We start from the raw sequence: 22865 nt of genomic DNA, 5'->3' as shown, positions 1-22865 counted from the left end.
TAGTCTGACCCACTGTTAGAATACTGTTTATGGTCCATACAGGAAGTCTGACCTATTGTTAAAATACTGTTTACAGTCCAAATAGGCAGTCTGACATTGTTAGAATAATAGTTATAGTCTAGAATAGGCAGTCTGACCCACTGTTAGAATACTGTTTATGGTCCATACAGGAAGTCTGACCTATTGTTAAAATACTGTTTACAGTCCAAATAGGCAGTCTGACCCACTGTTAGAATAATAGTTATAGTCTAGAATAGGCAGTCTGACCCACTGTTAGAATACTGTTTATGGTCCATACAGGAAGTCTGACCTATTGTTAAAATACTGTTTACAGTCCAAATAGGCAGTCTGACATTGTTAGAATAATAGTTATAGTCTAGAATAGGCAGTCTGACCCACTGTTAGAATACTGTTTATGGTCCATACAGGAAGTCTGACCTATTGTTAAAATACTGTTTCTAGTCCAAATAGGTAGTCTGACATACTGTAAGAAAACTGTCTGTAGTCCAAAAAGCAGTCTGTCACTTTCTAGAATACAATTTGTAATCAGAATAGGCAGTCGGACCTATTGTTGAACTATTTTTTATAGTCTGATCTGGCTATTAAATCTAATATCAAGGCACTCCTGTATACATGTATATTGTAAATCATAAAATGTTAGGAAATTACTAAGGAAAATTTGTACAAGTATTATGTTCTATCATGCCTGCAATAAAGTAAAGACAACCAGTTATGTGCTACAATGCCTGCCATATATTAATGATGATCAGTTATTTCATACATCCTTTAATTATTTGGCTTGGAATTTTGTTATGTTCTGATTTCTTAAACTGCCACCTGCTGTGTTTGCCAAAATATTCTAGTACCCTCATGTGTACATGCGAGATTCAAATGGTCCACCTGTACCTAATCAGAGATGCACTTTTATTGGAGTGTGCATCATGCATTACTTATCACTGATGGATGATATTTCCATCTGTTCACCTGCTTCATCCCCCCTTTTTCTTTTGTCTGCATCAAGGTCATAATTACATGGGAACAGCAAAAATTATTTGTATTGAACATTTAATGTCGACTTTGTATTTTTCATTACACTGCACAATCAAATTTATAGCAATTTTATCTAATGAAAAGGACCGGTCTTGTGACCAAGTGGTTAGAGCATCCACCCCGGATGCGAGAGGTCGTGGGTTCAAACCCTGGCCGAGTAATACCAAAGACTTCAAAAAATGGTACTAACAGCTGCCTCTCTAGGTTAGTGTTAGGACTGGTCGGCCTGGTGTCAGGATAATGTGACTGGGTGGGACATCATGCTACACGTCTGCGGCATGATGGCCCAGTGCTAGACATCACTTTAAACTGCCACACTGCAGACATCATAACGATATGACTGGAAAATGGTTAAAGCTACGTTAAAAATCTAAATCACACACTGATGAAAAGACAATCACTTCTTTTGCTGCACATTTTATGTGTATTTTTAATTTGTTAGTTATCAAACAATTTACCAAGAGCTGTCTCAATGACCATCATAAAATTATAACTCATTTTAATTAAATTTTATGAAATTGTGAAAATTTAATGATTTACAGAATTGGGGCTATGTAAAAATGACATGAAGTGGTGTACATGGATTGTGCATGCACATCACTATTTCTCATCATGCACAACTATCCAATGAAATTTTTTAAAACAAGAATATGCCCTTGAAACCCATTTCAAGTGAGGATATAGATCAGAGGGTCAGCAACCTATGGCATGCATGCCACAAGGAGGTTTTGTTTTGCACGCAAAGGGCAGCCAAAAATCTAAATTTAACAGTGATACTCTCTTATTGGTGGCACTCGCTCGTTCATTTTGTAATTAATCGGGGAAAATGTGGCACGCAATGTAAAATAGGTTGCCGACCCCTGATGTAGACGATCTGCTATTTCAATGTGGCACAGTGAAACAGTGCCACATTGCATACATCCAAGGCAGGCTAAGGTTACAATTAAGACTATTTTAGAACAGGTTTGTCCAACCTGCAATCCACAGGCCCTATCCTTCACATGTGTGGCTAATGGCAATGTAGGCATTTCTTTTGAAAATATGCTGTTCAATTGATATAAATAATAAGTGATAAGGAACTGTTCTTGCTCATGCAGCCTGCAACCTTAAAAATTTATCCTGTTTTGGCCTCCAGCATACTGATGAGGCCCATGGGTCAATATGCATTTCCATGAAACCAATTTCATCATTAGGATCTAATGAACTCTTGTCATATAAGGCACGTGCGAATTAGAGTCTACAATGTTTGTCCAATTTCTGATTTTATATAAACAGTGTAGACTCAGTTTTGCAGGTGCTTTATGTGATGTCAGATTTCTGTTCTATGAAACTGGCTGCGAATTGTACATAAGTGCAAATACAAAAACACCACTTATGTTTTTGTCTGTATTGATAGCTTCCGTACATTTTTCCTCCTGTAGATTAAGAACGCTTAGTTTGATAAATATGAAAATTATTGTTTAATAATAAACACTGTGTATTAAATGTGTGTAGCTATAGTATTAGTATGGTGAGAAATGAGAAGCTGCTTCAGTTGTATTAGATGTTACAAATCTTTATCAACATGAATCTATGAAATGATTATAATTTTTTAGTTATTGAGTTTATAAAGAAAATATTTCATCTATAAAGTTTGTACAGAAACTTTAAGTAAATTAGGCTTTGTATTAATTAGTTGAATTAGCGATATTGAAATGCATATGTATTTGGGGCAAATCCAAATCACCCAGGCTCAATTAAAATCTGAGTCTGCCCTTAGACAGATGAAAATTCTGATTTATCTCTTGGATATAGCAGAAATTAGTGCAGATCTGGAATTTAAAACTGAGGCAGACTGGAATCTACAGGTAACCTCAGTTCACCATTATTTAAAACTAGGTACAAACATTAAAGTATTGGCCTTGTGCTACTTTGAATATATATATATATATATATATATATATATATATATATATATATATATATATATATATATATATATATATATATATATATATATGCCTTCTTTTTTTATTTAAATTGAAAATGATCAACCAAATAAAAAAACAAGAGTCCCTAAAGGGATTTGTACCCTACTGGCCAGAAAAAAATTAGAGGAATCAAAGAAGACCATTTTTCTTTCCAACTGCTGAGTACTGAAACCATCTCTGATATTACTGTGAAATTCCAATGTACCAAATTTGGTAGCAGAAACATTTTCTTCGATGTTAGCAGTAGCATGTTTGCTGATACCTGTAAGTGAAGCACAAATTTCTTCATCATGGCCACTGACATTGAACTTGATATCATGAACTGAAGATCATTCAACTTATCTTGATATTAAGATCATGGAGATCATGGTGGTCATATTGGATGTCAGATCAGTACTGTACCATTCAACTTTCTTCAATGTCAAGATCATGGTGGCCATATTGGATGTCAGATCAGTACCATTCAACTTTCCTCAATGTCAAGATCATGGTGGCCATATTGGATGTCAGATCAGTACCATTCAACTTTCTTCAATATCAAGAACATGGTGGTCATATTTGATGTCAGATCAGTACCATTCAACTTTCTTCAATGTCAAGATCATGGTGGCCATATTGGATGTCAGATCAGTACCATTCAACTTTCTTCAATGTCAAGATCATGGTGGTCATATTGGATGTCAGATCAGTACCATTCAACTTTCTTCAATGTCAAGAACATGGTGGTCATATTTGATGTCAGATCAGTACCATTCAACTTTCTTCAATGTCAAGATCATGGTGGCCATATTGGATGTCAGATCAGTACCATTCAACTTTCTTCAATGTCAAGATCATGGTGGTCATATTGGATGTCAGATCAGTACCATTCAACTTTCTTCAATGTCAAGAACATGGTGGTCATATTTGATGTCAGATCAGTACCATTCAACTTTCTTCAATGTCAAGATCATGGTGGCCATATTGGATGTCAGATCAGTACCATTCAACTTTCTTCAATGTCAAGATCATGGTGGTCATATTGGATGTCAGATCAGTACCATTCAACTTTCTTCAATGTCAAGAACATGGTGGTCATATTGGATGTCAGATCAGTACCATTCAACTTTCTTCAATGTCAAGATCATGGTGGTCATATTGGATGTCAGATCAGTACCATTCAACTTTCTTCAATGTCAAGAACATGGTGGTCATATTTGATGTCAGATCAGTACCATTCAACTTTCTTCAATGTCAAGATCATGGTGGCCATATTGGATGTCAGATCAGTACCATTCAACTTTCTTCAATGTCAAGATCATGGTGGTCATATTGGATGTCAGATCAGTACCATTCAACTTTCTTCAATGTCAAGAACATGGTGGTCATATTGGATGTCAGATCAGTACCATTCAACTTTCTTCAATGTCAAGATCATGGTGGTCATATTGGATGTCAGATCAGTACCATTCAACTTTCTTCAATGTCAAGAACATGGTGGTCATATTTGATGTCAGATCAGTACCATTCAACTTTCTTCAATGTCAAGATCATGGTGGCCATATTGGATGTCAGATCAGTACCATTCAACTTTCTTCAATGTCAAGATCATGGTGGCCATATTGGATGTCAGATCAGTACCATTCAACTTTCTTCAATGTCAAGATCATGGTGGTCATATTGGATGTCAGATCAGTACCATTCAACTTTCTTCAATGTCAAGAACATGGTGGTCATATTTGATGTCAGATCAGTACCATTCAACTTTCTTCAATGTCAAGATCATGGTGGCCATATTGGATGTCAGATCAGTACCATTCAACTTTCTTCAATGTCAAGATCATGGTGGTCATATTGGATGTCAGATCAGTACCATTCAACTTTCTTCAATGTCAAGAACATGGTGGTCATATTTGATGTCAGATCAGTACCATTCAACTTTCTTCAATGTCAAGATCATGGTGGCCATATTGGATGTCAGATCAGTACCATTCAACTTTCTTCAATGTCAAGATCATGGTGGTCATATTGGATGTCAGATCAGTACCATTCAACTTTCTTCAATGTCAAGAACATGGTGGTCATATTTGATGTCAGATCAGTACTGTACCATTCAACTTTCTTCAATGTCAAGATCATGGTGGTCATATTGGATGTCAGATCAGTACTGTACCATTCAACTTTCTTCAATGTCAAGAACATGGTGGTCATATTTGATGTCAGATCAGTACCATTCAACTTTCCTCAATGTCAAGATCATGGTGGCCATATTGCATGTAAGATCAGAACCATTTTCATTTAGTATCCACTAGATATCATAAGATGTTTTCTTATGAAAACACCATATTGATATGACCATCCATCCAGATGGAGTGCAAGTGACTATAAAAAGATTTTCGAGATGACCATAATGGCAGGCATCATTTTCATATATGACATTCAAAACATCATAAAAAGTATTTTGGTGAAAATTCTATGTTAGTATAATTTTCCATCCAGAAGCAGTTATAAACATTTTCAAGATGGACATATTGATGTCAGATCTGTTCCATTTTCATTCAGAACCAAGCAGAAATTGGTGCAAAACCTTATTTCAATATAACTTTCTCTTCTTGAGGAATAGATATAACAAGATTGTCAAGATGGCCACTGGATGTTTGAACTGCACCATTTTGGTTATAGACCAACTGAATCTTGGGATGAATGTGTGTGTGAGTTAAGTTTCTTGGCATTCTTCCAAGTAGTTTGTGAGGAGTAGCAATAACAAACCTGTGCTGACAGATCGTCTGATATGACTCAAGAATTCAATAAAGAATAAGGAACTCAAGAAGAAGGAAAGGAAAGAAAAGTGGACACTTGCTGACATGTTAGACAGAAGCATCATTTGGAAAATTTTGAGGTGCTATGGCATCCCACAGAAGATAGGATTATCTAGTGCCACTACAAAGACAATCTGTCATGTCATACACAACAAATATTTGTCTACCGGTACTTCTTTCTGTGTAGACGCTGATGTCAGGTAAGGATGCTTACCATCACCATTGATATTCTCACTAGTGATGGACTGGGTAATGAAGGTCATGATGGATTAACCACAAGGAATAAAGTGGACCTTGAACCCAAAACAGGAAACTAGACTTTGCAGATGATATTGGACTACTGTCACACACACTCTAGTGCATGCAATTAAAGACAGAGATCTCACCAGAGATCAGCCCGAACCAATAGCAAGGAGATCAATGCCAACAAGACAAAAAACAAACCAGGATGCACCTGTTCTCTTAAAAGTACAAGACATTAAGAATGTTGATAAGTCCACATACCTTGGCAGCTCTGTGAACAAGTCAGGAACAGATGAGGACACCAAGGTCAGGATTGCCAAGGCACACCATGCCTTCAGCACTCTCAGACCAGTCTGGGGGCGGAGGATGATAACATACACCAGAAAACAAAGCTTAGATTGTTCAACTCCAATATCAAATAAGCTGCTCTATGGGACAGAAACCTGGACCACACAAAGAACTTGGAAGATAAGTTACAGGTCTTCATCATTACTTGTCTCAGATAAATCCTGCACATAGATGGCAAGACTGAATCCCTAACCAGGTGTTATGGTCGAGGACACAACATAAACCTACAACCATCACCATTAAGGAATGCAAGTGGAAATGGATTGTATGTACCCTGGAGAGCAACCAGCCCAACATTACACACAATGCCCTGGATTGAAACCCTCAAGGCAAACACTGAACAGGATGATCAGCCATGACTTGGTAAACAACCCTGGACACCAAACTTAAGAACATCTGCTTTTCCTGGAGAGAAGCAAATCAGATTAGCCCAAGACCATCACATATACAGTGCTGCACTGAAGGCCCTATTTTCCAGTGGGAAGGATTTTTGTTGTTGTTGTTGTAGGGTTTAACGCCATTTTTCAGCACATGATAGGCTATACATGGCGGCCAGTATTAATGGTGGAGGAAGAACCCGGGAAAGCCCCGGAAGGAACCACCAACCCTCGAGAAGCTACTGACAAGCTTTCTCACATACCCACATTGGCCAAAACCAAGACTCGAACCTACGCAGACAGAGGCAAGATGGCAGTGATCCGTAACGAAGAGTGCTTTAGACCACTCGTCCACTCAGGGCCCCCCATTGGGAAGGAAGAACAATGCTTATTATGATATTTTATAAAGAGTTTTGTTATGGATGAATTCCTGGTATGAAAGATTGTCAATTTGCAAAATAATGTAAAATGGCAGCTGTCACAATGAGTTCATTCTGAATAAGCCAAAATTACCATTTAAAAATATCATTTTCTTAATGCATAAATGTCAAATACTAAAGTAGACAGTTATTTACACAAGTACCACAATGGTACAAAGCAATATCAAATAATGGTAAACAAAAGCTGTTACACAATAGGTGATCTGGGATCTGGAAAAAAGTGATTAATTTTTACTTCTCTATCACATATTTGTGTTTTTTTTTCTCAAATGTAACATAAAAAGATCTTCAATTTTGTAAAGCCAGAACATCTGCAGGGTTGTCATTTAAAATGTTTTACATGTTCCATTTATGGAACTCAAAGATATTGTGTGAACTCTAGCAAGAAGTATTGGAAAAAATACAGACATTGCTGCATTAAAAACTGACAAGAGTATGACCTGTTATTGCTCTGCATTTGGGCCTAACTCACTAGAGTATGACTTGTTATTGCTCTGCATTTGGGCCTAACTCACAAGAGATAAAGTTCCTACTCTGCATTAGGGCCTAACTCACTAGAGTATGACTAGTTACTGCTATGCATTTGGGCATAACTCACTCAAATATAAATAGTTCCTACTCTGAATTAGGGCCTAACTCATTACAGTATGACTAGTTATTGTTTGACATTTAGTTACTGCTCTAACTCACTAGAGTATTAATTACTTTTGCTCTGCATTAGAGTATGACATAACTCACTAAAGTATGACTAGTTACTGTTCTGTATTTTGGCCTAACTCACTAGAGTATGACTAGTTACTGTTCTGTATTTTGGCCTAACTCACTAGAGTATAAATAGTTTCTGCTCTACATTTGGGCATAACTCACATAAGTATGAATAGTAACTGCTTTACATTTGGGCATAATTCACTAGAGTATTAATTACTTCTGCTCTGCATTAGGACATAACTCACTAGATTATGACTAGTTCTACTCTGCATCAGAGTATGTCATAACTGACTAAAGTATGACTAGTTACTGTTCTGCATTTAGGCCTAACCCTCTAGGGTATTAACAGTTTACTGTTTGACATTTAGTTACTGCTCTACATTTGGGCATATCTCACTTAAGTATGAATAGTAACTGCCTTACATTTGGGCATAATTCACTAAAGTATTAATTACTTCTGCTCTGCATTAGGACATAACTCACTAGATTATGAATAGTTACTTTTCTGCATTTAGGCCTAACTCAATCAAGTATAAATAGTTTCTGCTCTCCATTTGAGCATTATATGGGCAGTTATACCCAGTGTTGTTTCCCTGTTGGTTTGTTCTTCAAAATACAAACATTGTTCAAAACTTGTGCATGATTCCAGTTTGCCCCATTGAAAGCTCAATTCCCATTAGTCCTAGTAATAGGAATTCCAAACTACATCAGGGTAGATTAGAATTTCAATTGACCTTTGGGTGATTCAGAATTTTCATGGATTCCAACATGCCCCATAACATATGCATGTATATTACTTACCTTTAAATGTATTTAAGTTTTATCACTGAAACAAAAGTATTATTTTATTCAAGAGTTCGTGACACTAGAGCCATGTAAGTCTAACATTAAGAAATATGCATTACAACATTCACTGATTTTCATTATGACATGTTGGAATTTATGACATGTTAGAATTTTAATAAATAGCTGTGACGTGAGGTACTTCAAAATAATTTTTGTGATTCTTTTATACAATAGAAGTTTCGTTTCCTTTCTTGTAAAATGTTTTGTGGTTATCAGTGTCTAAAATGTATCCAAAAGTACTGAATGCAACTCATGTTATGTGTGTTGCAAATTGACTAAGACATCAATGTAATAATCTGATATTATTACATCAATGTAATAATCTGATATTATTACATCAATGTAATAACCTGATATTATTTCATAAGGAAACTGGCTGAGACTGCAAACCATGACTAATGTAACCGATCCTTGTCAATTTTCTGTTCCTTTCAAACTCGACAGAACAAATTATATGACTCAAAGAGAAATTGTGTCTTATAAAATGACCAAAAACACAAGCCCTTACTAAAAGAAGCCAAGCCAAATGCAAAGGCATGCATAAATCACTGAACCATGAATTGCAGGTGACAGTGACTCGGTCTTCACTGATGGCTGTTACAAAAAAGTACTCATGATGCAATTACAAACCAAGCATTTTATCCAGATAATTGTGTCAAGAAAATGAGCTAAATGCAAATGTTAACCAAACTTATTGGAATGTCATGTACAGACCACAGTAACCTAATTTTCATTGAAGGTATAGTACTCTAAATGATGAATATTAATACCAACTTAAGTGATTCCGAAAGTATTAGTGTCTGAGAAAAAGAACTCAATGCAAATGTAGACCAACAGAAAATGAACTAAACACTAAAACTAACAAAAATCACTTGACTGTGAAATATTTGTTACAATAGTTTTCACTGATAGCCATATAAATCATCATCTCACCCGGTTATGTGACTCCATGGACAATATGACTGAGAAAATGAGCTGAATGCAAATGTTAAACAATATCACTGGACTGAAATATTGGTCACAGCAACCTAGCTAAAAATGATGACTGTGTTACTCCTCATGATGCAATAACATTCCAAGTTAGGTGACTCTAAAGGTAATAGTGCCCAAAAAATTGAACTAAATGCAAAGTTGCCTCCTCTTCCTCCTCCTTAGGCATGCTTTGGACTTTATAATGATGAATAAACTGACTGATGTTTGTGGATTTCACTGCTGTATATTCTGAAATTATTTAGAGATGTCCCACCAAAGTCCTGCAAAACTGACCTAAACTAACACTTAACTGGACTGATGGACAGACATGGTAACACTTAGGGCTGTAATTACACACCTGTGGCATGTATCGATATGATTCATTATGCACAGCCTATGATATGATACATTATTGATAAACTTGATGATCTTATCATCTGCTGAAGGTCTGTTATTGGTAGGGTGGTGCCATTTTATAAATGCTGACATACTGCTCCTATTTCCAGTATGCATATTACAGACAGACACAGACTTATATGTTCATATGCCCTTCTCATCCAGTATGCATATTACAGACAGACACAGACTTATCTGTTCATATGCCCGTTTCATCCAGTATGCATATTACAAACAGACACAGACTTATCTGTTCATATGCCTTTCTCATCCAGTGCTGGATTACCCATTAAGCAAACTGCAACAGGGGCACCAGAAAATAATTCAAATTAATTGTGGATGACAAAAATTAGTGAATATGATATGACCATTTCGATCTGCATGTACAAGTATTTTGATTTGGAATGATGACAACACTAGTATTTTCCCACCTTTTTAGCTTTTAATATTGTTTTCTTGAGTTTCACATTTTTTAGGAAAAGGGGTGGGGCACCATAATATTTTCAATGCTTTGGACCTTGGAAGGCCTTAATCTGGTACTGCCCATCCTTGAAAAGATGATTAAAATACCCTCTAAACAGACAACTGGTTAGTGTCAGTGATTTAAATTCAACCTTATAAGCCATTTCCAGCTGCTCGATTTGATCTGATGCAGGACTCACAACAACTATTGTTTTGCGCTGCATGAATGCTTTAAAAAAATCTTACTTCATGTCTTCACTTAAACAGTTGTATCTTCAAAACAGAAGAAACAGTGCAATTATTGTATGCAAAGTAAATCTCATCTAGAACAAGTCCAAGTGTGGGAGCAAAGATGACTAACAACAAGCCCCATCATACTGTACTAATTCTTGTCAGTGAAAAATGAAATTATTAAGAACACCTACTGGCCCTCTAGAAGAATATAACAAGTTGACTATAACTCATGTGGTTTGGAAACAGTTTCCTTGACAATCCTGTGCTCATTTTTTTTCTTGTTGGGACTTACAGTACCTGATTACATATTTCACCTAAAAAGAGACATTCCAAACTTGTTCCCAATGTCTGACTTATACCTACCTCACAGATCATTTAATAGCCACTTTTGCATGAAGCTTATCTGTTTCTTTGTGTCTATCTAGATTGTATTTTGACGCAATGCTTCTGGTGTGTCACGCAGTGAATAAACTAGGTTCTGATTGGTTGTTATTGGTTGAACAAAAAATAACTGCCAACCAGAAACTAATGTAATATATTTCATTGCGTTAAACACAATTGAAGTGTGGCCTTCACATAATGCAAGTAAACAAGATATGAAGCAACAGAGAAGCTTTGCATAAAAGTGGTTATTAATGATCAGTAAAGTATTTAAATATACATGAGGAACCAGCCTGGAATGTTTCCTTTATGCTGATATATGTTATCACTGGCTGAACATACATGAGGAACCAGTCTGGAATGTTTCCTTTATGCTGATATATGTTATCACTGGCTGAACATACATGAGGAACCAGTCTGGAATGTTTCCTTTATGCTAATATATGTTATCACTGGCTGAACATACATGAGGAACCAGCCTGGAATGTTTCTTTCATGCTGACTTATGTTATCACTGGCTGAACATACTTATGGGGATGAAGCATTTGCATGGTAGTGGGGGGGGGAGGCAAATTTCAAACCATGTGAGTTGTGTTAGGGAAGTGGGTGTCACATTTTCTGCTCTTTTTTAAAAATCTGACAAAAATGAATGCATAGACAAATACTGTCTTAGATAAATTTTCATAGAATACAAAATAAAAAAAAATTAATAATTACTCATGACTGCATGCAAGGTAAATGGGGTAAGAATTGTTTTGTTTCAATTTTTCAGCTCTTGTACTGATATAAGAAATTCATTTGGAAAGAGTATTGATGCATCAATATATTAATTAATAATTTCAGCCATAGTAACACTGAATTTCCAAACCACATTTGTGTGGGGGTATAAAACAGTGGTATAATTTCAGAGGTATATTTAAAACAATTTTTTCATCTCTGAAAGAAAATACATTTTTCAACAGTGCTCCTACCTTGAGCCGTCTGCTTGTGTGAGTACTGAGGGGCTGAAAATCTTGTTCTGGGAATCGGGACTGAGCTGTGTACATAAAGTCTCTGTGAAGCATTGGCTGTAACGCTGTTGCCAGAAACTGGAACTGGTTAAAATTACTTCTTTGTATAAGTCCCTCCATCACATGACATCTCTGAAACAAATTGATGGAACAATTACAATAAATTGGATTATATTTTCATTTTTACAATAATTTTCATGAATTTCAAAGTGGCTCATTTACACCTTGAATTACATTTTACTGTACCTGTAAATGATTGATAGACATACTATATATTTATACATTATTTATACATTTTTATATCATGGTCTTTATGACTACTGGCATTTGTATGCTATTTTAAATCATGATTGTGATTTAAAAAAAAACAACAAAAACGCCGAAAATTCTGTGCACAGAATTTTCAGTGTTTGTGTTGTTTTTTTATCACAATTCTGAAATTTTTCAACAGCATAATGGCATCAAATTATGATCCGCCAAGAGTAATGACGTCATTGAAATATCAAATACTAAAACTATCTGAAAAACAAATGAAAAGCTGCCTTCACAGCAGTTTCTTGAACAAATGTGTTGAGGAGGGTATCATTCCATCACGTTTATGACTGAAACTGAAGATATACATAGGAAGCGGAAATGAAGATTTCCAAAATTCTATCGACAGTCTGTTACAAAAAGTCTCGCTAAACATAAGTGAGAGATTAGCAGAAGAACAACAAAAAATATTACAAAACGTTGGAAAACAGATGGAAAATGTATGGGATGAACTGAGGAAGAAACTAGATGGGCAAAGCTTTTTCAGTTTCGACCAAGAAGTATATCAGAAAACAGAATCAGTGAAAAATGATATACTTCTGAAGCAGAATGAAAAACTGAACAATTTATGAAAGAGTAAAGAAGAGAAAAATCAGCAAGTTAAAAAAACTGGAGAACAGCATATAATCCATAAACAACCGAAAAGGCAGCAGCAGAAAAGCAGCAAATCATCACAACAACAGAATAATGAACAGCAAGAAAGGAAGTATTCAAAACCCAAAGAAACTACAGAAACGAACAGTAATAGACATATAGCACCTCCCAAAACATCAGTAAACCAAAGAGTCAACATAAATAGGAATTTTGTAAATTCAAACAAGAATCAATATGATGAACAACAGTGAAAAAACTTGACTCCCCAGGGCACAACAAAGAAGACATAGAAAGAAGCCGTAAAACGGGGGGGAATCAGAAACTGAGTGACCATGAGAAAGACACTGACAAACCTGGTAAAGATTTTACAAGGGTTAATAGAGATGACATCACAAGACAAAAGAATAGGAGGTACCACAGATTCAAAAGTAGAAGAGAGTGGAAAAAAAGAAATAAAGCAAAGAAGACAAATTAAGAGAGGTAAAGAAACAGTCTTAAACCTTTCACGTAGAAGATTAACTGATAATGACTATATACTGTAAGGCAAAGGGATAAAATTTTGTCCCAAACCAAAATGTCACAATAAAATTAAATTAGCTGAATAAATTTTTAATTTTTCTAGACACCTAAAATTAAAATAATTTTTTTAATGACAAAGCATACAACAATTCAGAGAGTAAATCAATATCTTTTCAATCTAAAAAAAAGGGTTATTTTAACACAATTAAATCATCTTTTACACCACCTAGTGGACGTGATTCATATTTAGATTTTTATATTGACACGATCACAAAAGACATGCTAACTGGTAATCATAAAAAGCTATATCATATGATAGCAATATTTCTAAGGGTGAAATTAAATCTTTATATAATCTAATGAATGACGACAGTATAGTTTTTAAAAAGGCTGATAAATCAAACGCTATTATTATTATGAATCAAGAAGATTATGTTAAAGAAGTTAAACGTCAGTTAAATGATGAAAAATACTACAAACATATTAACAAAATGCTGTCAATAGAAATTAAATCGAAAATTTCAACATGCATTAATGAGATTGCTAAAAATAATAATTCCATATATGAGGAATTTGATACTTTCCCTCTTAACATACGTACACCTCAATTCTACATATTACCCAAAACTCATAAAAATCCTGGCCATAATTTACCTTTAAATTATCCAGGATGACCCATTATATCAGGTTGTAATTCATATACTGAAAACCTATCCAAATTTATTGATAGTGTTTTACAACCTTTAATCAAATCACTTCCTTCATATATTAGAGATACTACTGATTTCATTAAAAAGTTGAAGTCTATTCAACAGCTATCTGATAACTCAATCCTTTTATCATTAGATGTAACATCACTAGATACCAACATTCCACATGCAGATGGTATTGAAGTGTGTAAATATTTTCTTGATAACAATCCTAATAAAAGCACACTATCTAGTGAAGATATTTGTAAAATAATAAAACTTATCTTGGAAAACAATTATTTTCAATTTAATAATATGAATTACATCCAAATAATGGGTACGGCAACGGGTAATCCTATGGCTCCTTCATATGCTTCCTTTTCATGGGTAAATTGGACAAAGATTTTCTTCAAAATGAAAAGTTTAATCCATCTGTTTGGTTCAGATTTTTAGATGACATATTTATGATTTGTCACCATTCAAATGAAGAACTGAAAAAATGTATTGATCGCCTAAATCATTTTCACCTGACGATTAAATTTACTCATACTGCATCTTAGTACACGTGTTTCATTTTTAGATGTAAATGACATAAAAAATATTGATAACACTATCTCTACAAATATTCATACCTTGGAAGCTGATATCCACCAATATGCGGAATATTCTTCATGTCATCCCATGTCATGTAAAAATGGTATAACATAGAGCCAGGCCAAAATATACAGATGTATCATTTCAGATGATTGTCAATTACAAAATTCGTTGAATAACTTACAAACATATTTCCAAAATAGAAATTATCCTACACATATAATTGATTCTGCGCTGAACAAAGCCTGTAATGTTACTCAACATGAGGCTTTAAACACAGCGGAATGTAAAAAAGAGAAGGATGTAACTCCTTTCGCAACACAATATAATCCTTTATTACCTAATATAGGTCATATAATTAATAAATATTATAGTCTCCTAAATTTAGCCAATAAAAACAGCATAAAATCACTTTACAAAATTAAACCAATTCTCGCTTGAAGAAGACCCAAGAATTTGCAAGATTTTTTAATTAGAATTAAACAGACAGAAAATAAAAAAGACACTTTTCGTCATCTAAATGTAACAGACACCAGTGCTTTCAATGTGCAAACATAAGAGAAAGTACTTCTTTCAGTAGTGCTAATACAAAAGAGGTATTTTCTCTATGTGATAACACTAACTGCATATCAACTGATGTGATTTATTTGATAACCTGTAAAAAATGTAGCATGCAATATGTTGGACAAACACTTCAACAAGTTACTAACAGAATGAATAATCATTCCTTTCATATAAAAAGTTATAGAGATCCTCAGTTTTCCTCTAATATTTCAACACACTTTAACACCAATAATCACTCTCTACTCGATTTTTCTTTCATGCCAATAGATACTGTGCATGGTGACATGAATAGACTCATAAAAGAAACTTATTGGATTCGTAAGTTAGACACTTTGTATCCTAATGGACTTAATGCCAATGCACTATATATAATTGTATAATTTAAATTGATACACTGTATATCCTTTATAACAAAATGATTATATGTGTGACTGTTTGTCTCTATTTTATTTTATTATTTTAAATCATGGTCTTTATGACTACTGGTATTTGTATACTACATGTATTTTATATCATGGTCTTCATGACTACTGGTATCTGTATATATGTATTTTATATCATGGTCTTTATGACTGCTGGCATTTATGTACTTTTTTATATCATGGTCTTTATGACTACTGGTATTTGTATACTAATTTATATCATGGTCTTTATGACTGCTGGTATTTGTATACTATTTTATATCATGGTCTTTATGACTAATGTCATTTTGTATACTATTTTATATCATGGTCTTTATGACTAATGATATTTTGTATACTATTTTATATCATGGTCTTTATGACTACTGGTATTTTGTATACTATTTTATATCATGGTCTTTATGACTAATGATATTTTGTATACTATTTTATATCATTGTTTTTATGACTACTGGTATCTTGTATACTATTTTATATCATGGTCTTTATGACTAATGATATTTTGTATACTATTTTATATCATGTCCTTTATGACTACTGGTATTTGTATACTATCTTATATCATGGTCTTTATGACTGCTGGCATTCGTAAACTATTGTGTATCATGGTCTTTATGACTAATTATATTTGTATACTATTTTATATCATGGCCTTTATGACTTATGGTATTTGTATACTATTTTATATCATGGTCTTTATGACTAATAATATTTTGTATACTATTTTATATCATGGTCTTTATGACTACTGGTATTTGCATACTACTTTATACTATTTTATATCATGGTCTTTATGACTACTGGTAATTGTATACTATTTTGTATCATGGTCTTTACTGACTATTCTGGCATTTGTATATTATTTCATATCATGGTCTTTATGACTTATGGTATTTGGATACTATTTTATATCATGGTCTTTATGACTACTGGTATTTGTATACTATTTTATATCATGGTCTTTATGATGCTGGCATTTGTATACTATTTTATATCATGGTCTTTATGACTAGTGGCATTTGTATACTATTTTATATCGTGGTCTTTATGACTACTGGTATTTGTATACTATTTTATATCATGGTCTTTATGAATACTGGTATTTGTATACTATTTTATATCATGGTCTTTATGACTGCTGACATTTGTATACTATTTTATATCATGATCTTTATAACTAATTGCAATTCTATACTCTACTGCATCATGAAAGAAAGAATAATTATAAACTGAAACCCTTGAATGACATGTAATCAGACTGCATGCTATAACCTCTTGGATGGCATATGATAGGACTCCATGCTATATACTCTTGGATGACATGTGATCAGAATGCATGCTATAAACTCTTGAATGCCATGTGATCAGAGTGCATGCTATAAACTCCTAAATGGCATCTGATAGGACTCAGTGCTATAAACTTTTTGTTTTCTGGGTTCTTAAAATCACTTTTAATTTTACTCCGACTACTGAAAAGCTGTGATAAATTCTGACAGGTTATTATACTAACATTCTTGAACACTGAACTGTGAAATTAATATTTAGTCATTTAATGATATATATCATAACTATTTAACAACAGATGCTATTACAAATTGCAGAGAAAAAAATTCAAAAAGATTTCAAAATGAGTTTTTCCAGCATGTACATAGGAAAAGTCAGGAATCAGCTGAAAAATTGTTTACTGTCCTGCATATTGAAATTATGTTTCAAAAAAGTAATTATTAAATTTATTAATGCCAATTTTATCTCATGATTAAATTTATTATTGCCAAATTTATCTCCTGATTAAATTTATTAATGCCAATTTTATCTCATGATTAAATTTATTATTGCCAAATTTATCTCCTGATTAAATTTATTAATGCCAATTTTATCTCATGATTAAATTTATTATTGCCAAATTTATCTCCTGATTAAATTTATTAATGCCAATTTTATCTCATGATTAAATTTATTAATGCCAAATTTATCTCCTGATTAAATTTATTAATGCCAATTTTATCTCATGATTAAATTTATTAATGCCAAATTTATCTCCTGATTAAATTTATTAATGCCAAATTTATCTCCTAATTAAATTTATTAATGCCAATTTTATCTCATGATTACATTTATTAATGCCAATTTTATCTCATGATTAAATTTATTAATGCCAAATTTATCTCATGATTAAATTTAATATTGCCAAATTTATCTCATGATTAAATTTATTAATGCCAATTTTATCTCATGATTAAATTTATTATTGCCAAATTTATCTCCTGATTAAATTGATTAATGCCTATTTTATATCATTATTAAATGTAATAATGCCTATTTTATCTCATGAATAAATTTACAAATGTCTATTTTTGTCAAAGGATTAAATTTATCCATGCCTATTTTATCCTAGGATTAAATTTATAAATGTCTATTTTATCCCGAGATTTAATTTATAAATGCCTATTTTATCTCTGGATTACATTTATAAATGCATAGTTTATCCCATGATTAAACTTATAAATGCCTATTTTATCCCATGATTAAATTAATAAATGTCTATTTTATCCCATGATCAAATTTATAAATGACTATTTTATCCCAGGATTAAATTATAAATGCCTATTTTATCCCAAGATTTAATTTATAAATGCCTATTTTATCTCTGGATTACATTTATAAATGCATAGTTTATCCCATGATCAAATTTATAAATTCCTACTGTAACCTATGATTAAACTTATAAATGCCTATTTTATCCCATGATTAAATTAATAAATATCTATTTTATCCCATGATCAAATTTATAAATGGTTATTTTATCACAGGATTAAATTAATAAATGCCTTTTTTATCCCATGATCAAATTTATAAATGCCTATTTTATCCCATGATCAAATTTATAAATGCCTATTTTATCCCATGATCAAATTTATAAATTCCTATTTTATCCCTGGATTAAATTTATAAATGACTATTTTATCCGGTGAACAAATTTATAAATGCCTTTTTTATACCAGGATTAAATTTATAAATGTCTATTTTATCCGGTGAACAAATTTATAACATGATTAAATTTATAAATGCATATTTTATCCAAAAATAAAATTTATAAAGCCTATTTTATCCCAAAATCAAATTTATAAATGCCTGTTTTATCCTATGAACAAATTTAGTAATGCCTATTTTATCCCAGGAATAAATTTATAAATACCTATTTTATCACAGGATATTGATGCCTATTTTATCTCATGATTAAATTAATAAATGTCTATTTTATCCTATGAACAAATTTATAAATGCCTATTTTATCTCAGGATTAAATTTATAAATGCCTATTTTATTTCCTCAATTATACTATAGACAAAGCAGACATTTCACCAAACTTGTAAAAATACTGCAAAACTAATTAATCAGTGAAGTACAGTATCCATTCCTATAAACTATTAGCGACCATAAACTTTGCTGAATGCACAAAAATTATTAAGTAGTTACTCCATATTTGGGGCCCCGAGTGGCCGAATGGTCTAAAGTGCTCAACGTTACGGATCACTGCCATCTCACCTCTGCGTCGGTTCGAGTCTCGGATTCGGCTAATGTGGTTATGTGAGAAAGCTTGCCAGTAGCTTCTCGTGGGTCAGTGGTACTTTCCGGGTTCTTCATCCACCATTAATACTGACCGCCATGTACAACCTATCTTGTACTGAAAATGGCATTAAACCCTACAACAACAACAACAACAACATTACTCCATATTTATGTAGATTTAGGGTATAGCATGGGTACCTTTTATATCTAGAAAAATCAAACATATAGCTTCATTGTAGTTCACTTGTACTTGAAACTTAAAGAAAAAATACAAACATGGAAACTTTGGATATAAAGGTAAAATAGTGTCATTCATGTACCCATTAACTCAACTGTCTTAGCATGAAAGTTTAAGTTCTACAAACAATTAGGAAGAAATCAATCACTCCACACCGAGAACAATACTTTCTACAAAACTAACACAAATAGCAGATAGTAACTCAGCTACAATGAACTGCATTCACGTTGCAAAACAATTAAAGCAATAGAAACAAAAATAATAAGATTGTAACTGATAAATTCTTTAAGTGCCAGACAGTGTATATGGCTCTTCAGTAATGTGACTTACATGATTTATGAGACCACAAAAACATAATGAATGATCCAGGTTGTGAGAATTGGAAAAGAGAATTATTTTTCTGCCATTAACAATAACATAGACAGATGCAGGACATACTTAGAAACAAAAACACTTCAGGAGGGGAAACAAAAGCTTGGTGTATGTATGTATGTTGTATGTATGTGTGTGTGTTGTTGTAGGGTTTAATGCCATTTTTCAGCACACGAAAGGCTATACATGGCGGCCAGTATTAATGGTGGAGGAAGAACCCAGGAAAACCCCAGAAAGAACCACCGACCCACGAGAAGCTACTGGCAAGCTTTCTCACATACCCACTTTAGCTGAATCCTAGACACGAACCCACGCAGACAGAGGTGAGATGGCAGTGATCCGTAACGGAGAGCGCTTTAGACCACTCGGGCACTCGGGGCCCCATGTGTGTGTATGTATGTATGTATGTATGTTTGTATGTATGTACGTATGGATGAATGGATGGATGTATGTATGTATGTATGTATGTATGTATGTATGTATGTATGTATGGATGGATGGATGCATGCATGCATGCATGTATGTATTATGTATGTATGTATGTATGTATGTATGTATGTATGTATGTATGTATGTAAAAACTGGCTCAGGAAATCTTTACTACTTACTTTTTCCTGGGCCAAGTAGATGCAGATTTGCCCCTTTAGAATAAATCTATAGACATTTTCTACATGTAATAAGCACAGAACTTTGACAATGTTTAACATTTAGCACATGTAAAATAATATCCCATGGGTGAGTAAATTAATTTTTTTTTCCATGCCTATTATATCTCATTGATTCCTAATTCTGATCAGAGTATCATCTTTGTAGCCCACAGGAAAGAACACCAAGCATTCTTTTATCATACCACTGCAACCTCAAACTTGTACATTCTGACCCCACAGTATCATCTTTTACCCCACAGTAACGAACATTAAGCACTAATGAATCACATGCACACTTAGCCCTTATAATTGTGGGAACATTAATTTCATGTATCACAGGGACACTTAGCCCTTATAATTGTGGGAACATTATTTTGGTGTATCACAGGGACACTTAGCCCATACAACAGTGGGAACATTATTTTGATGTATCACAGGGACACTTAGCCCATACAATAGTGGGAGCATTATTTTGATGTATCACAGGGACACTTAGCCCTTATAATTGTGGGAACATTATTTTGATGTATCAGAGGGACACTTAGCCCATACAACAGTGGGAACATTATTTTGATGTATCACAGGCACACTAAACCCATACAACAGTGGGAACATTATTTTGATGTTCCACAGGCACACTAAGCCCACGCAACTGCGGGAACATTATTTTGATGTATCACAGGGACATTAAGCCCATACAACAATGGAAACATTATGTTGATGTATCACAGGGACATTAAGCCCACGCAACTGTGGGAACATTATTTTGATGTATCACAGGGACATTAAGCCCATACAACAGTGGGAACATTATTTGATTTATCACAGGCACACTAAGCCCATACAACAGTGGAAACATTATGTTGATGTATCACAGGGACATTAAGCCCATACACATGTGGGAACATTATTTTGATGTATCACAGGGACATTTTTTTAAAGCCCATGCAACTGTGGGAATATAATGTTGATGTATCACAGGGAAGATAAGTCTGTACAACTGTGGGAACATTATTTTAATGTATCACAGGCACACTAAATATGACCAAATATCCAGAAAATACTGACCTAATGATATCATGCATAACAAGTTACACTTTAAAATTTGTCTACATAATTTAACCTTAAATACTGACCTAATGATAGTGTGTATAACAAGTTACACTTTAAAATTTGTGTACATAACTTGACCTTAAATACTGTTACAAAAGATCTCAAAATAATACAGTGTATTTGTATATTTTTAAATTGAACTGTTTCAAATTCAGGTTTTAAAGTTGTATTCATTTTTCAATATATACAAAACATTACAGTCTTAAGTATTTAAATAAACCTTCTACCTAAAATTGATATTATTTAGTATCTATGTTTGTACAAATTCCATTTAATTACTTATTATATTTCCATTTTTGGTGTTTCACTCTCTAAACTGAGTTAAGTGAATCAAATTGATTTGAAGTGTTTTGTGTAACCAGTTTAATACGAGATGCTTAGTGTCATCTACCACGTCTACATGCCAATCATTAAATCCTGACACATGAACAAATGTAAATGTGTCCGGGACAAGACAAATTCAAGTGCACTCATCCCTTCTCTGGTCCCCTTTCTTAAGTTGTCTTCTGCTAGAAATATTGAAAAACATCCCTTTATTTAATGAGGAACAAGAAATATAATACCAGTCATTGAATTCTGTACTTGTTACATGTACTTCTTATATCATTTGGTCTGTGGTCTAATAGCATTATAACTTCACCAAACCTACCGATTGTATTCAGGTGTAAAGAAGTCTCAATTCCCTCAAATGTTACAAAGTTGGAGTAAAAAGAGCATACTATATGCTTATTTTATTTATACACTGACAGATAAAAGGAACACTGACACAGTAAAGTATTACCCTGCTGGGCCTATTATAGGCCTATAAGGGTTGCTTTGTCTGTTGGTTTTTAATAGCACTTTCACTGCATTATTTCCTATCATTCTGAGGAAATGGGAGGCAAGTGCTTTTCCCAAAGTTACACCAAGGCAACTGACTTGGAAATGGGAGCTTTGTTGTTGTTGTTGTTGTTGTGGGGTTTAACGCCATTTTTCAGCACGATAGGGCTATACATG

The 22865-nt window shown here is 33.5% G+C and overlaps 1 protein-coding gene across 1 annotated transcript in view; it reads right to left on the bottom strand.

The window, feature by feature from the left end:
* Positions 1 to 22865, bottom strand: part of LOC149792288 (uncharacterized) — a 132558-nt gene that overhangs the window by 102898 nt on the left and 6795 nt on the right. The window contains exon 2 of the mRNA XM_089969553.1: positions 12197 to 12367. Within this exon, the coding sequence (XP_089825679.1) occupies positions 12197 to 12367 (171 nt within the window). The remainder of the gene's footprint in view (positions 1 to 12196; positions 12368 to 22865) is intronic.

This window comes from Sinohyriopsis cumingii, chromosome 9, assembly GCF_028554795.1.
Source record: "Sinohyriopsis cumingii isolate HCF-2022 chromosome 9, ASM2855479v2, whole genome shotgun sequence".
In the NCBI taxonomy this organism is placed as follows: Eukaryota; Metazoa; Mollusca; class Bivalvia; order Unionida; family Unionidae; genus Sinohyriopsis; species Sinohyriopsis cumingii.
This window is presented reverse-complemented; position numbering and strand designations above follow the sequence as displayed.